This window comes from Lytechinus pictus, chromosome 7 (genome assembly GCF_037042905.1).
Source record: "Lytechinus pictus isolate F3 Inbred chromosome 7, Lp3.0, whole genome shotgun sequence".
In the NCBI taxonomy this organism is placed as follows: Eukaryota; Metazoa; Echinodermata; class Echinoidea; order Temnopleuroida; family Toxopneustidae; genus Lytechinus; species Lytechinus pictus.
Window position 1 is genome coordinate 40254521 of NC_087251.1, and position 18052 is coordinate 40272572.

General features: G+C 35.7%; 1 protein-coding gene across 2 annotated transcripts; it reads right to left on the reverse strand.

The window, feature by feature from the left end:
* Window positions 1-166: 166 nt before the first annotated feature.
* LOC129265737 (extracellular tyrosine-protein kinase PKDCC-like) lies at window positions 167-5806 on the reverse strand. Of its 2 annotated transcripts, XR_010294010.1 has the most exons (6): window positions 5670-5806; window positions 4957-5064; window positions 4048-4288; window positions 3557-3664; window positions 1931-2831; window positions 167-1829 (listed from the first exon to the last, which is right to left on the reverse strand). XR_010294010.1 is itself a non-coding variant. In XM_064101454.1 (5 exons), the coding sequence occupies exons 1-5, from the start codon at window positions 5691-5693 to the stop codon at window positions 2557-2559; spliced, it is 756 nt and encodes a 251-aa protein (XP_063957524.1). In that variant the 5' UTR covers window positions 5694-5806; the 3' UTR covers window positions 1350-2556. The 2 variants fall into 2 exon arrangements, 1 of the variants encoding a protein (XP_063957524.1); XM_064101454.1 differs by having other exon boundaries at window positions 1350-2831.
* Between the last annotated feature and the right edge of the window lie 12246 nt (window positions 5807-18052).

Here is an 18052-nt window from a genome sequence, read left to right on the forward strand (position 1 = left end):
ACACGATGGGTATATCTAATCAAACAAAGACCTACTTTTTTAAAAAAATATTTAGACTTAAAATCGGACATTCCATGCAGTTTTTGTAATCACGAAAAGGAAGGGTATCGATGAATAATGTGAGCTAAAGCCAAATTTTTTCCTACTTAGATTTTTTTTTCTATTTCCCTTCTCTCCCTTTCCTCTTTCTCCCTTCCTTTTCCCCCTCCCGCCGTTTTCTTCATTTTCCCCGACGGCAGCGCAGATTTACCGACGATATCCAGAGTAGTGGGAAGGGGGGGTACGTTGCACCCCCACCTCCCCCCTTTAGCGACGGCCCTGCACACAGGTTTACCTATTTAAACCTCGTCGACCATGACACCTTCTCTCTCTGATTTTCTCCTTTTGTTTTCTTCTTTCTCTCTGCCTTTTCCTTCCTTCCTTCCGTCCTTTTTTCTTTTTCAATTTTTCTTCTTTCCATTTTCTTTCCTCTTCCCTCTTTTTTTTTTCGTTTTTACCCATTTTCTTCATTTTTCTGATGATATTCAGAGTAGGCGGGGGGGGGGGGAGAGGATGTCGCATCCCCACACCCCCTTTACCGACGGCCCTCCCACCATCACTCTCATCGAGACATTCAAATCTGAATTAAAGACCTTTTCCAGCCAATGTTTTTTACCCATTATTTTGTGAATATGATACTTTGTATATACAGTATGTATGTTTTTGTATGGATTTTTATGAGCAAATAAATTGAAATTGAAATTGAATTGAATTTATTTAACGATAAAGGCCATATTTTTTCTTTGAGAGGCGTCCTTTACCATGCCTTTGTGCCTATGACTGCCCCTCCCATACAATGACTGCTATCATTTTACTATGAAACATTATTGTTAATTCATTTTATACTGTATGTGGTCAATTATTTCATGGAAATAAAATAATCAATCTATTATTATCATCATCGTCGTCGTCGTCATAAGTATTATCATCATTATCATCATCTTCATCATCATCATCGTCATCACCGTCATCATCGCCATCACCACCATCATCATCATCATCATCACCGTCATCATCGCCATTATCATCATCATCATCATCATCATCATCATCGTCATCACCGTCATCATCATCGTCGTCATCATCGCCATTATCATCATCATCATCATCATCATCATCACCGTCATCATCGCCATTATCATCATCATTATCATCGTCATCACCGTCATCATTGTCATTATCATCATCACCATCATCATCTTCATCTTCATCATCATCATCATCGTTACCATCACCATCATCATCATCATCATCATCAACCACCGTCAACCACCATTATAGCAGAAAGTACAACTCAAGAAACAAGGCCTAGTGGGTGAATATTTGTTTGGTAATTGATTTTTTTTAGAATAAACAGTGAATCCATAACGAGATATTACATTTCTTAATACAATCAATACCAGAAGTATTATTATAGGATCACCCTAACAATGATTCAATTTTTATCCATAATCAAATTTAAAGGAAGTTAATTTTTATTGCTTTATGATAAATAATACATATAAGTCTGATAAGACTCTTGTCATTACGAATCATTGATCTTCATAGAAATTGCCATATCTATTTAGTCCCATTCCTTCTTCCCTTTCTTCTTAGTCATCACCATTATTATCTCATCTTCAATATGTATTCTTCTTGACCTCTTTTGACAAAATGTTATGAATTTTGCGCCTCTTCTGGACTGGAGCTATAATTGACTACCGTTATCAGCACAGCTTAATCCATGTTAATACACATCTGGGCCCGTTTCATAAAGAGTTACAACTGTTGTAACTTTGCCATTATGGCAACTACCATCATGGTAACAGGGCTCAGCAGCCAATCAGAATCAAGGTTTCCATGGTAGTTGCCATAATGGCAAAGTTACAACAGTTGCAACTCTTTATGAAACGGGACCCTGAATTCGGGGCGAACGACAGGAATAATACCTTAAACCCCATAAAAAAATACCCTTTCCCCTCTGTTGATTGATTTTGACGTCAGGTTTAAAATGGTACTTGTAAAAACTTGGGAAGTGTTTCACGAAAAGCAGTCATCGACTTCACTGACAAAACACACTGTAAAAACTATTGGGTGAAACTTTAACCAGCACGGGGGTAATAATGTGTTAAACCAATTTGGGGCTGTATTTTACCCAATGCGGGAAGCATATTGTCCAGTAATGTTGAAAATAAGCAGCAATTAATTTAGAATGGGCAAAATTTTTCGTCACAATTTGGATAAATAAAAATGCCACAAAAAGAAATGCACAATGTTGGTTGGACACATAATTACCACCATGGATCTCATTTTTACCCAATATTTTTTCTAGAGTGCATGCTCTGAGCCAATCAGATGCATGCATTTTTTAAAAGCTCATTTCAATAGTCAGTGAAAATAACTGACTTTTTGTTTTATTAAATGTCCCCGCGTGTTCTATGAATAAAAAGAAATATCCTGGATGAAAGCTATACCATAACGATAGTCCTCCAAGTAGTGGCGTGGAGGATGGGGGTCTACATGATCGAACCAACGGTTTTACGTTGGAAACACAAATAGAGTATTTCCTTTGCTAGGTTGGATAGACGTCATTGAAATGGCTTTCTTGAACCGAGCGATGTATCTTCCTGTCCATGTTCTTTCCGGAGTCAAGACAAAGGCTGCACACTGTCGATCTCGAAGACATATTCTTATTGCTTCATTCTCATCGTGTACAGACAGCACACATATAGCAGCGAGTTGTCTGGTACCAGGACACCAATATTCCTCAGCTTGATCGGCAGTATGATCATGATAAACATGGAAATGTGAATCTATCAAGATAAAAGTTCAAAAGAAAATAAAAGGGCTTATGATCGAGTGAAATTGTGAAAAATAAGGTTTCAATACATCAGCAAAATCGAATGGATTAGCTAGAATTAGTCAATATTATATTCGTTTATTTCTTATCTTTTGTTGAATATTTTGTTTTGATATTATGATTATGATTCATATATCATACAACCACGTACTAGCACATATTTGTAAATTGATTGCTTGTTTTCATTCTTTTTAATAACTTACTCCTCAATTTCTTGTCCACTTTGCACATTAATATTCATATTTAGTCCATGACACTCTATATTCATTATACTTATTTACGAAAATGCCAATTTATGATTATGAATCACAATTTGTTATTTATGCTAATATATGATTCTAAAGTATGATTACAAAGAGGCCGATTTCAGACCGAGCGACGGTATGTCATTCGGAACAATATAATAGTATTGATTGGTTTGCATATAGTCTGTTTGGTTGATGTGACGGCGACACCAGGCCCTCTCGTCTTCTATGGAAAAACGCTGTTTAAAATTTTAAACACGTTGTTTAAGCCCGTCACTCTAACAAGTTGTTTCAACTTTTAAACAACATGTTAAAAACTTTCAACAACTTGTTTTAAAATGTTAACAATAGGGACGCGGGCTTAAACAACGTGCCTAAAATTTTAAAAAGCGTTTTATATCAATCGAACTTTATCTTTCACTAGTCTTCTTACCATTAATATTGGAGGTATATCCTTGGTCTATATATTTTCCCTGCTTATAATAATTGAGTATTGTCTGCACATGCTGCAAGCACTGTCTTGGAGACCACAGAATCTTTTCTGAGGATAGAACAAAGATAAATAGTATAAAAAAGGTCAGCATAATCATGCATCCTTGCCAACTCAATTACACAATGCAGCTTTTTACATAGTGTGAATTATGACAATCAGCAATTAAGTATAATTCTAATTATAAAAAAATACAACCTCCACAAGACATTAGTAACATTGTGTCCAAGCATCTTATTTAATATTTAAAACAAAATATTTGGATATATTTAGGCCTAATACCTTTTTTTTTGTTTTCTGTTGTAAATATATACATAAATACCAATTTGATTATAAATCTTAATTCAAATCGTCTTTTTCCATTCTGTTTATAATGGATCCCTATGAACACGTCTCTAGCAACTGTTATATACTATTCAGGGAAATGCACTTACTGGTATTATTAATAAATTGTCCTATGAGTTCACTCATCCCAGGTGGATGTTCGAGTTGCAGGAAAACGAAGAACTTGAGGTAGGAATGTGCCATGTTAGATTTCTGACTGAAGTTAGAACAGACTTCATTGCTACACGAGGTGTAGACTGTAATATTGGTTCCCATATCAATACTGCACTCCGAGCTCGTCGAACACGGCGAATGATTGTTATCGACATCGTCGAGGTCCGCAAGTTTAATCTGGGAAAAAAACCATGCAATGATAAAACATTGAATGTAGTTGAGTGAAAAGGAAAAATCTTAGCTGTTAGAATTTCATATAAAACGAAGATAGGGAAAGCTTTAAGAAAAATTTGTGAGGGCGAGAGTGGTAGGGTAGGGTAGGGTCGCAATACCCCAGTGGTGTCGCCAGGATACATGGGAGGGGGGGGGGTAAGTGGAGAGCAAAAGGAAATGTTGGAGGGCATTTACTCTACATTTATTTTCTTCATTATTATTTTTGTATTTCTTGGGGGCAACTCGGGGGGGGGGGGGGTGTAAATGTTCCTAATGTCCCCTTGGTGCCGGTTAATACACGAACATGATGACATGATGAGCTTCACTGTGAGCATGGATCCTACTATCCAGGCCTAGCGACAAAGTCAAAGCATCAATAAAGAATAATCGAAATGTCACTGAATAATGATTTAATGAGACAAACTAAAATGAAAATTATCAGCAATAAGAAAAAATGACCACATTGGCCGTCTTGCCTGAAGATATGTGACTTTGAAGAGTGGGTTATCATCCTGAATCTGTTTGAGAAGATGAGAGACTTAACTGAAGCGTCATTTATCAACCTATAAAGTTTCGATAAACTTTAATTCATGTGTGATATTAGGCATAATAAGATTAATAATGCACCATACCTCTCCATCAACGATGATGAATTGAGAAAGCTTGTAATCATGGATGGCCAGGGATCCGATGGGTGATTCGGACAGATAAACCATCAGTCTACTTATACCAAGGCATACCTGATAATCATAATAATGATAATAATAATACTAATAATAACATTAATAATATTAATAATAATAACAATAACATTAATATAATGATAATGCTTATTTTAATAATAATATATATATCGCTTTTTGCCTGAGGGCATTCAGTGTGTTCAAGGAATTAATTCTACCAGTAACCAATTCATCAATTGAGTTATGACTCTTAATGTTAAGAATACAATATTAGAAAAGATGAATGTGGTATTGGGTCAGTGGTGGATCCTGGAGGAAATAGTTATGACAATTAAAAAAAGACAACAGAAAAGTATATAGAAACATCATTCATGTCATTGGGCCCCCTCCCTGGCATATAGTAAAGGGTGATTAGAATGATGACATCTCTTTTTTAATTTGTCAGAAAGCCATGAAAAAAGAAGTAAATGGCAACATTATTTATTTAAACTGATCAAGGCGGTATACAATAATTAAAAAAATACAACCAAAGAACATCAAAATTACACATTACTAAGGATTGGTGTTCATATTCATTCCTACAATTTATTGACATCCATTCTTGCCTTTCGTATTGCTTTAGAAGCTGTTGAAATATATTTCTATGGTAAGAACAGACATACCCTCAGGCGATCCTCCCAAGTCATCTGAAGAAGATTGATGAAAGTAAGAGGTGTGCCACGTTCTACGATAGTCAAACTTGAGGGCGTCCTACAGCCTGATCCTCTGAAAGGATCTTCACCTTTGACACAAAAACCTAACAGCTGTGTGAAGAAAATGGATATAGGAGAGAAGTAGAGAGAGAGAGAGAGAGAGAGAGAGGGGAGAGAGAATGAGAAAGAGGGCGGCTAAATATTAGCTTACCTCATCTAAACAATAAACCAGATAAAGACACTTCGATATTATTCCCAAGATCTTCTGAATCACAATGAAAAACATTACTTTTCCAGCAGTTTTTGGCGTTTAACTCGAAAAAAAATATAAAAGCACGAAAATGTCGGAAAAAATAATGCCAATACATTATGTGGCATATATAACTTTACGCAATATAATAAATATTGACCCCCCCCCCTCCATCTCTTTCTCTATCTCTTATCGTTAATCAGGGAATTTCCTGATTCAAATCAATTCAATTCAATTCTTTATTCCATTTCCATTCAAACATAATACAAAGTAATATAAAGTAATACAAATCAAAATACAATTTTACAGACGAGCATTCTTACTTCTTAAAAAAAAAAAAAAAAAACAGTATAGTATTGAGCATTAATCGAAATGAGGGGGGTCCACTAAAAAGCAAAGCTTGTAAAGTGTGGATCCCCCTTGGAAATGAAGAAAATATAATCAACTTATTCATATATGCGTTTATATACAGGAAAGAAAAAAGAGAAGGAACAAAAAGGTCGAAATCATATTGATGTAAGCATAATTACAAAACAAGTGCAAAGTTATTCACACAAAGAGGTCTTCGCTGTGAAGGATATGTTGCGCAATAGACAGAAGAAAAAGCAGAAAGAGAGAGGGAATGACAAGACATAGAAGACAAGACAAAACAAGAGACAGGACAGTACAAGACAAGATAATAAGTAAAAAAAAATAAAAGGAGGAAAAGTCAGAATGGGGAAGGGCTGACCACAAACCAGCTTGATCTGGTGAAGTAACAAAAAATGATATAACTGGACAATAAAAGATGAAAAAAGATAAAACAATAAAAATGAAAAATGTAAGGATGATAATCAAGATAATGAAGTCTTAGTTCCGTTGCGAAGAATTATAAGAATGAAGCAGGATAAGTTTGAGTTTACGTTTGAATGAATTTAAAGAGACACTGTCTTTAACATTATTAGATAGGGAGTTCCAGAATTTAGGACCGTTGAATAGGAATGTATTTTTGGCCAGTAAAGTTCTGTAAAGTGGTGTATGAAGTTCGTCAGAGTGTCTCAGTGGGGTAGTTATGATAAAATTGATATTTAAGGAACATGGCATCAAAAATATGGGGAAGTGCATTATTATTATAACTATGCATGAAGTGCCCTAACTGTACTAAATACAGGTCTTTGACTTTTTAACAGTTTACTTTCTAGAAAAAGTGGGTCCGTATGAGAGCGGAAAGCTGTACTATAAATAATACGAAGTGCTTTCTTTTGCAAAAGTAACAATTTATCTAATAAATATTGATGGGTATTACCCCAAATAAGAATCCCGTAGTTTAAACAAGGCAAAATTAAGGATGAGTAAAGCATGATTAATGATGTGGAGGGAATGCAAAATTTTAGCATATTAATAATACCTATATTTCGTGAAATTATTTTGGATATATTTCCAATATGATTTTTCCAAGAAAGGTTACTGTCAACTGTTATTCCTAGAAATTTGGTGTACGTTACCATTTTTAATGCGGTATTATCAAACATAATGTTCATCGGTAACTTGTATATGGAATTTCTAAATAGCATGTAATAACATGATCTGAAAACACTGTACATATTTTTTAGTCACTGCAGAAGATATATAAATACTCGATTTGATTAAAACAAAACAACAACAACAAAAAACGATGTACTGTTTTCACTATTCCTATATAGCATTATTTTGATCACCCCTTTGATTTACAAATAAAAGTACTTGATAAAATTGCTAACCCGACGACTTCCGAGATATATGTAATAACCGATCAAGTCGTTCAATTTAGGAGCTTTTCACCTTGTTATTGTGTTCAAAACAAGCCACAAGGCCCCTTCAATCATGAAAAAAGGAGCTTCCAACGTGAAAGTAATTGAATTTGTCATCTTTTCGCTTACGAAGTCGTCGTATTTCTTCAATCATTGAGATGGGACTATGAATAGAGACAGCGGGGTTGATTTGATTCATTCAACCGTTACGATCAGAGCATTCATGTTGTCACTATATATCCTCTTCCTCAAGATCTCTCCTTGTATCGCAATCGTCGTCAGGTAAATGCACTTTCCTTGTCGATCTCATATGGGCATACGAAGATAACATTCCAGAAGGGGACTATAGTGACAAGATACAACCAGCAATGGATCAGACTGTCACTTCTAATCCAACTCTAATCACGTGACCAAGTCAATTTAAATTTTGCAAAACAACACGGGAAATTGAAGACAATGTAATTCTTGAAGAAAAAAAATCGGACTGCTCGTCTGTTAGAGTTTACACACACGGTGAAATGTTTCCCGATACTTCGTGACTTAAAGTCACTGAGATCAATATTGTTTTAAACACAAAAACAAAATAAAAAATAAAAACAAACAGCAAAACAAATGGACTATGCTTTAAAAAAAAAAAAAAAGAGCGGAGAGTATACCGAGAAGACCTACATTTACAAAGAATTAGTTTTGACTGACAGTAAATATAATAATAGTAATAATGATAATAACATTAACAACAACAATAATAATAATAATGAGGAGGAGGATAATACTAATAATGATAATAATAATAGTATAAATCTAAGTGACTGGTGGAAAAGAGTCGATGAAGAACATGATACCATTTAAAGAATAATGGGTATAAAGGGGTGGGGTATAAGAGAGATAAAGCGAGGGTCTGGGACCCCCAGTATACTCCATAGTGCCTATCTTGACAATTTCACACCACTTATCTCTATCCCGCGGAAATTGCCACTTCAACCTGTCAGAATGATCTACTTCTATCTATCTTCCTAAGATGCGAACTGATTCTATATTTTCAGACGCACGATAAGGAAGCAGAGTAATCTCCATATGTTTACACACAGACAAATTGTCAACAAATCGCTATTTTTGGCGGTAACATCTTGTGTGAAAATCGAGCAAGCGTGTCCTACTAGTGAATTTGAACAGATAAAAAAAAAATCATTATTGGAACCAATAAGCTGAGAGAAACCACGTTTGATGAAAATAAGCCTACATGATTATAATAGTGAATTTGGCAATATTTATACCCACTTATAGACAAACACCATAATACGCCAATACCATGCAGACGGTATACCCATTCCATACAGCACGCTATCACAATAAACTAATATAAAGGAGTTACAACAGTCAACATTTATGAGACATTTATGAAATTAATTTTTAAATCCATTGTCCGATCATTGCTCTAAGCCTGACGTCCTCAGCTATTTAGATGAGATTGTACTATTCGCACGGTTTTCCAAGAGCACATCACGTGACCAATAGCAGGCGATACTATATCATGTATGTGGGAAGGCGCCAAATGAAGATGACATTCCAGCCCCGTATTGTTATGTTCTCATTTTCCTCCCTTCGCCTCAGGTTAAAATAAAATCAAGCGAGGGCAGTGTATTGAGACACTAATGTCAGTTCGCGGGATATAGACACCACCTCGAGCACATTGCTAACCGACTTTTAGCTCTACTCTTCCCATATTTTACATAAAGTCATGCCCCAATTTAGTTGTGATCGATGCAAATTTATGTATCTATCATCCAGGATAATGGATAAGATGTAAAATCTGTTTGGTGATGTTAAGGGATTTTGCCGCACAGCGAAATGTATTGGAATAATAATAATAAGTGGAGCGTTGTGGCCCAGTGGATTAGTCTTCTGACTCTAAAACAGAGGGTCGTGGGTTCGAATCCCAGCCATGGCGTAATTTCCTTCAGCAAGAAATTTATCCACATTGTGCTACACTCAACCCAGGTGAGGTGAATGGGTACCCGGCAGGACTGATTCCTTGAATGCATGAGCGCTGAAAGGCAGCTCGAGCTAAAATCGGGGTAATAATAATAATAACAACGCGCCTCGGAATAGAATATTTCTAGACAGATGGCGCTATATAAATGCCTATTATTATTATTATTATTAATAATTATCATATGAATCCAAGTTAAGCATTATTGATGAATAATTATCAACTTACAATTCAGCAATTCAGTGATTCCTATTTTTTTTTTTTTTTTTTTTGGGGGGTGGACTAAATTTCCACTTTCACCACAAATGGCACTCTCAATTTTGTATTCATCGTTTAACGTGCTTGTCAAATTAAAGTAAGGGAGAGCGGGGTGAGTCCGCCCACCACGTGATTTTCCCCTATGCTGTGATTGGATATAAGTTTTGTCGATGATGTAATGGCAACCTATCCGTACAGGTGACAACATACCTTGGCGAGAGGTCATGTGCTGGGAATCCCAAAAACTTACGTCGACTTATCCGTTTCGAGGTCATATGAATAAAGAAATATATATGTATTTCAGATTTCTTGAACTTTTCTGTAAACACACATGAATGCAGTTATAGTAAGTTTTGCTGTTACAAAGGTGTGATATTTGCCTACTGAAATTTGCCATTGATACTTCAACATTGGTTCTACATTTTGCTTAGAACAAGACAAAGGAAAATGGATGCCCGAGGGGCAAAATAATTCGCCCCTTCTCTGACGGGGCAGGTTTGCCCTCATTTATGAACATGTTTTTAGGCTTAGTCCTACAAAATTGTTAAAAATTGTAGTAGTTGTTGTACCAACATAAACAAAAGTTTGGTGTCTTTGAACCCATCATTCGTGTTCCATATCACTATTTTTTCCTTATGGGCTAACTCGCCCCCTAACTTATCCGATTCCGTTCTTGTGAAAACTGTGTGCATGTCCTCGGTGAAAATAGGATATTATGTAGACAGTAGATATTACCTAGGCCTTCATTTATGATAAAGCACGACATTCCTGCCAAAGAAATGACGGCTCAAGAAGAGCGGGGAAAATGGAGCGAACTCGCCCCGCTATCCCCTATCTCAGGATAAACCTAAGTTAATTTGGCAATTTATTATATTAGTAAAATGAATATTAACTAGTTAAACAATATTTCTTATATCACCAATGCCATGAGAGCCTGTAATTGCTCTTGGTAATAATTACATATATAGTGAAGGGGAGATACATCATTTAGAAATTTTGACTTTTGGTTGGAGGGGTAGTTTTTGACAGACATGATTATGTAGAGTGGGAGAGAGTGTTGACCTGAACGATCTGTTATCTCCACGGTAGAACGATTATATACACACTACGCAGGAGACTCCAAGCTCTGAGACATACGGGACGATGACCTCTTCTCCAGGCGAGTTTTAATTGGTACACGATGGTGCCGGTGATGATGATGAAGATGATGATGATAGTGATAATAGTGATGATGATGATGATAATAGTGGCGATGATGATGATGATGATATGCCATTGATACTTCAACATAGGTTCTACATTTTGCGTCTGACTGACTGGAATACTCCCCAGGGAGTGGAGGATGTGCACACATTGTGTGCGGGAATGACTGATTGAATCCGATGACCGGGGTAATAATATATCTGTAAAGCGCTTAGACACGTCGTTACGATGTATTAAGCGCTATGTAAAAAAAACGGATTATTATTATTATGATAGGGATGGTAGTGATGATGATGGTGATGTTTACGATGGTGATAAAGATGATGGTTATAATGATGACGGTGGTGGCGGTAATGATGACATGATTATGATGGTGATGATGATGGTAGTGATAATGATGGTGATGATGATGGTAGTGATAATGATGGTGATGTTTACGATGGTGATAAAGATGATGATGATAATGATGACGGTGGTGGCGGTAATGATGACATAATGATGATGATGATGATGATGATGATGATGATGGTGATGTTTACGATGGTTATAAATGATGGCGGTGGTGGCGGTAATGATGACACGATGATGATGATGACAATAGTGGTGGTGATGATGATGATGATGATGGAGGTCAAGATAAACAGTATGGGGCGTTGACCTTCCATTACTTCTAATATTTACCAAGGGTCCTGTTCTTACTATCATGTTTTTGGTTTAATATCGGTAACCCATAACCCCCCGCCCTCTCTCTCTCTCTCCAGAAAATCGACTACGCCCCATAAACTTCGGAATAGACAGAAGGCAGTCGAATTATATTGGAAAGCGAGGACAGATGGTTAAAATACACAGTCGCAAGTAACACAAATGGAGCTTTAGTTAGCGTAAACATGTGAGATATCTATTGGCGTATCTCGGCAATTATTCTCTTTCCCCTTACAGTGTCTCCTTACAGTGGGAATGTGAAGAACTGAAATCGAACCTTACTGAAAAGCTGTTTTAAAGATTATACCTGAAGTAACGTTCACACGCAGAATACTTTCCAGAATTGTATGTTTCGATATATCGCTACGTGCCAACATTACGTCGCTACGTGCCAACATTTTCTCTCATATCATTTCAGATTCTTATGAACTTTAATCTGTATTAGAGACAAGTTACATGTTCTTCATTATCATTAATTAATACTTCCCTTTCTCGATGACTGTTTGTACAAATGTATAATTCTGTGATAATACTTGTTTCAGTTATTGTATAATTTGCTTATGAGACTTATATTGTTATTTTATATTTGATTTGAGAGAAGAAAATAAAAACACGTTATAAAACACACACAAAAAAATACAATAACTGGCTTGTGTTCGGAACCATTTTCCCCATTAAATGTGTGACTATGAACAAAGTCAGGTTTGTCTGTCCGCGCTCGCATTATGTTTTTTTTGTAAAAAATTAATACACACCTTGTTCAATTACAGATGCAGAAACTGATATTGTTTTAATGTAAAAACATGTCAAAAATGTTCAGTTTTCAAGTTAAAATATCCAAAATTCCCAGTTCGCGCTTCGCGCTCGATCTATTTGATTAGTGAGGATGAGTATTCTTTTCATGAGTCACTGCAAATGGTTAATTAACATGTCCTTTTTCAGAACAGTTATTTAATAGTATCGGCTCACGCTCGCATGAATTGTAATATACGCATATCATTCATGCAAAAAGTGCTTAGCATTTCAAGTTTTCTGGTCGGAAATCAAAATTTTCAGCTCGCGCTACGCGCTTGCATCAACTGTTTTGTTAATACATCCATCCTCTTCGTGGTTACAATCTAGTTTTCAGGTCGAAATATAACATTTTTCAGCTAGCGATTCGCGCTCGCATTTTCAGATTGGTGAGAAATTTAATATTTCATGGTTCACTGCGAACAGTCTTCAACAGGTCTTTTTGCTGGCCAGTATATTAACAATTTCAGCTCACCATTTGCGCTCGCTCTATTTGATTAGAGAGAAATTTATTTTATTTATGACTCACTGCAAATAGTTAATCAACATGTCCTCAGAACATTTAATTAAAAGTTTTAGCTCGCGCTAGCATGAATTGCTTAATTATATACACATATTATTTATACAAAAAGTGCTTAGAATATCCAGTTTTCTGGTCGGAATCACAATTTTCGGCTCGCGCTTCGCGTTCGCAACAATTGTTTGGTTAATGTATAAATCCTCAATTTTTTTGTAATTTATCCATCCTCTCCATGGATACAATCGAGTTTTCAGGTTGAAATATAACATTTTTCAGCTAGCAGCGCTTCGCGCTCGCATTTTTGGATTCGTGAGATATTTATGAAAGCTGGAACTGCTACTGAGCATGGCGAAAGAAAATGTGACTAAGGAAAATGTAGAACAAGATAAAGATTCATGGTCGCGGGACGTCGGTAATCGATACTGATATTTGTCGGTGATCAGGGCCTCCACCCCCCCCTACTGGAAAAGGCATAGCGACGCCCCTGATTGGGGCTGCAAAAGTAAATGATAATTTTCAAGCGTTATTGCAACAAAATATTTGCAGTTAAAGTGTATAGAGAAAGGTGATAATAACATGTTGTGGTAGGTAGTGTCCACCGGAAGCCCAATTCATTGAAATTTATTGACTACCCTGGGTAAATAAGATTCATTATTATTATTAGTAGTAGCAGTAGTAGTACTAATTGCAACTCTCTGGCAACCAAACAATTTTCTTTTAAATTCAAATTTCTAAATACTATGAATAAATATTAATCCTGATTCAGATAGCCCAGTTTGATAATACTCATAATCATTTATGTTCTTCAGTGCGCCTCATCATTGCTGATAATCAATAAATTCCCCCTTCAATAATGCTTCCGGCATTCCTCAAGAAATGGTGATTAAAATTTCTTATTCTATCCCGACATCCTAGGGTAATTGAGCTCCTTTACTTTGTTACTGAGGATTCTCAAACAAAACTTTCAACATGATTGATAAAATATATCATTTTCCTCTCTTCGTTATATCACATCACCCGTTTATTTCACCTCTATAGTCAAATAACTCCCCTGTGAATTCAATTCAGTACGCGACATCAGAATGTATCCATAGTTCTAAATGAAACGAATAAAAATACTCAGAACTGAGATCACAATACTTTAAAGACAAACTTTAGACAAAAAACACCGCAACCTCCGGCGAGAAAGAGAAGTGTTTTTTTGTTGTTGAGAAGTTTGATTAAGGGATTAACCTTCTATCTCTTCTGTCGCGAAACAGTTACAAGCAAGTTATTTTTAGTTATTCTTGCATGTCTGGTCAGACAAGAAGTATAATGCTAAGTCATTTTGAAAAAAAAAAGACTCTGCTGATACAGGAATCCGTTTTGGCAGAGACCTCAATTCTTAAGATTCTGGTGTAAAACTATCCAGAAAAAGATAATAGCGAAGATGTTTCGTCAGACCATTAAAAAAAGATAATGAAACATTATTGCAAATATTACAGGAAATTATACCTTAAGTCATAGGCGTTACTCCGAACATGAGCTTGGGGGACACAACACCTCGTCGATTTACAGTTACTTTACCTCATCATATCAGTAGTGTAATGAGCCAATAATTTTGTGGGGCCAGATACGGCGTATTGGGGAAAATCTCTAAAATCTGCGAGCGAGCGGATCGAGCGAACAAAAATTTTGACCTTCTTAATACAAAAATCTACTTTTGTGATAGATTTTGACATGATATTCAGCAAATTATATTATATTCCACCTTTTTTCTTTCATTTCCTTTCCCTTTCTCCTTTTTTCTTTGTTGTGAAAATTTTGGGGGTCAAGACCACCAACCCCCCGACCGAACGCCAGTGAACAACAGTTATGTGGCAAATGAAGTCGTCATTTCGAAAAAGAGACATTAATCTTGTTACGTGCAGTTTCTAACCTTGTCCTTGTACTAATTTTACCATACGAGAGAGAGAGAGATGAGTTGAACATGTTGATATCTCTCTCATTCTGTTTCTATAACATGTCTAATGTTTCTTTTCTCTCTACGTCAACTTCTATCTGTCCATATGCTAGTTATTGATGCATGGTAGACCGGGGGTAGACCTCTATATCTCATGCGTATGATGTTTGATTTGAGAGTTCTGCCGAATGCTAATATCATAATGGGGGAAATTGGAACTGACATTTCCTTCAAAACGTCACTGATTCGGGTCGATCGATCCATCATATTGACTGGAATCCGAGTAAAAACATCGTCGAATATGGTTCGCTCTGTTAAATGCAACATAGTATCGACTTTCATTGCGGAATTCCAACAACATAAAAAAAATAGATGATATAAAGTCTGTATTAAAAAAGTTTACACTTTGAAATATTCATATAAAATTATATATTTCTAATATCATAAAATTTGTTTACATATCGGTAAAGATCTCTTTAATCGAATGAGGCGACACAATTAGTCGAGGGAGCCAGTGATGGAATGGGGACGTCTCCCCATTATTATACATCCCCAAACAACCGGATTAAATTGTATGATATCATTCATCAAATGCATTTTTATTCTGTTACCAATATTGATTGTATATCTAGATCAGATTTTAGTTATTATTTATGTCCTATTTCAATGTTCTTAAATGTTATTAATTGTTGTATCAATTATTGTAAATTATACGTTTTGTATATTGTTATACCGAAATAAATAAACAAACAAACAAATGAATTAAGAAATCTTTTTGCGTGAGTGAACACCACTTACTTTTAAGAAGTTCCTTGAAAAATGATCTGGGCAGAATTTGAAAATAGTTATATGAATAAAAGCAGACGATAATCATGAAGATTGCATGGACTCTAGAAAAGAATTTTGTTTCCTTTCTAAGTTTTTCTATTGGTTAAAACACTCCATTGAGCGTCACTGCACCACCCCACCTACGCACACCTATAACATGTATAAACCATTACAATTTAAAAAAAATCTGATATCTGCTTTACATGTAGCAGTGATTCGCATGAAATAAAAGGCTTATTTTGTTTTCATTCTGTTATTCCTTGTCATGCCTGGAGAACAAGTATACGGCATGAAGTAAAGATAAATGCTGGAGATACCTTAAAATAAATTTTGTTTACATTTAATTGTATCATTTTATGACATCAGATCCAGTTGGAACAAACATAAAATTAATGTTTACCTAGTCTTGAAATAATAATTCGGGTAGAAAGGTAGTTATAAAAAGTTATAATGATTTTATTCCGTTATAAACCCAAATATCCAACAAAAGATTAAATCATACCGGGAAATTTAATATACAGCAATGTCCTTTTTGTCGCCTTTTCCGATTGACACAGCGTGAAAACCATCATTTCGGCGCAAACCGATTTCTGTGAGCTATACAAAAAAGGACAGTGCTCAGCACTCAAGCGAACGATTCTGTCAAAAATTATACTTTCATCTGGAAGATGAGTCCAAACCTACGGAAATATGTGAAAAAAAAATAGCCCATCATCCCATGTTGTATTTTTTTCAATTAGGGGGGCTTTTTCAAAATGTAAACGTTTTATTGATACGCACTGTATAAAGAAAAATATTCTTTAATTTAAAATATACTCAACAGTTGCTGATATTAATCATGGTCAGAAATTATATTACTCATATAGGCCTATCTGATAGATAATTACAAAATAGCCTGTATTTTTTGTTTGCATTGTTGGCAAGAACAGTGCTTATTTTCCAGTAGATTGTGTCAATAATTAGGGACACTCGGAGTTATGATTTAAAAACGGATAAGATATCAAGGGGAGGAGACTATAAATGCACACCAAACCCTCTTAAACTATTATGCTATGAATTATTAGAGAGCTGGACTTCTTTTAAAGAAATTGTTAAATTCTATATGATTATTATCATTTTATCTCGATGTTTATCAATTATCATTATTGTATTTTTAAAATGAATTTTATTATCATTTATTTATCATTATCATCTCTATTTATGACTGGTTCTTTCCCTCTCCTCATATTATCTTCATTTTAACATGTTTAAGATCTAATGATGCGATCTGCTATCTCGCTGCAAAGGTGTCAACAGCTTGTGAAAATGTGTGAGGGCTCTGAGCGAGGGAGGAATTATATTTTTAAAATGCCATTAAAATAAGCCTTTTGATGCACTAGAACCAATGTCTAGAACCAATAGCGATATTAGTCCCTTCACTCTCCAACTCTCATCAACTTCTTTTCTCCAACGTTGCCTTTTACTCCTCTTTATATAGACCCCTTCCCCTCCCACTTTCCATTCTTAATCTCCCCTTCCAAAATCTCTTTTCTGTCTATATATTCTTTCTGCATATCTTGTAAATCTCGTCTTATCCATGGATATCACGTATGGTTGTAAGTGATTAGATTCTTCCAGCCAGTACAAGGATGTGAAGCTGTCATCAGCCTTCCATTAATGTATACAGGCAGCTTTACTTGATTTCGACGTTCGTGAGCATCGTGAGGGAGCATTCCCAAACTCATGTAAAGAACACCGCCTGAATAGAATCCATCTTCCTTCGTGCAAATAGATGAGGAACGCAACAAGCACTTCATCTATAGATACCCCCAAGAAACCCCATCCATCACCATGAACGGACACATTGCAACGTTCCGTGGGTTAACCAACGAAAAGTAACGAAATTAAGGGGTATCTTTTATCAGGTTTGGGCGGTCTATTCTTTCCGAACCTCAACATCGGTTTCTTGGTTTAGACAAGGGGTATATACAGGGATTCTAATTGTTATGGATTGACTTTGAAAGGCTTGCACGGCAATTTGTCCATCTTTCATCCTCCTACTCAATCATTCTATCGTATTCCCCTCCTAATGCTGTGACCTTTGACCCCGTCTCAAGCTT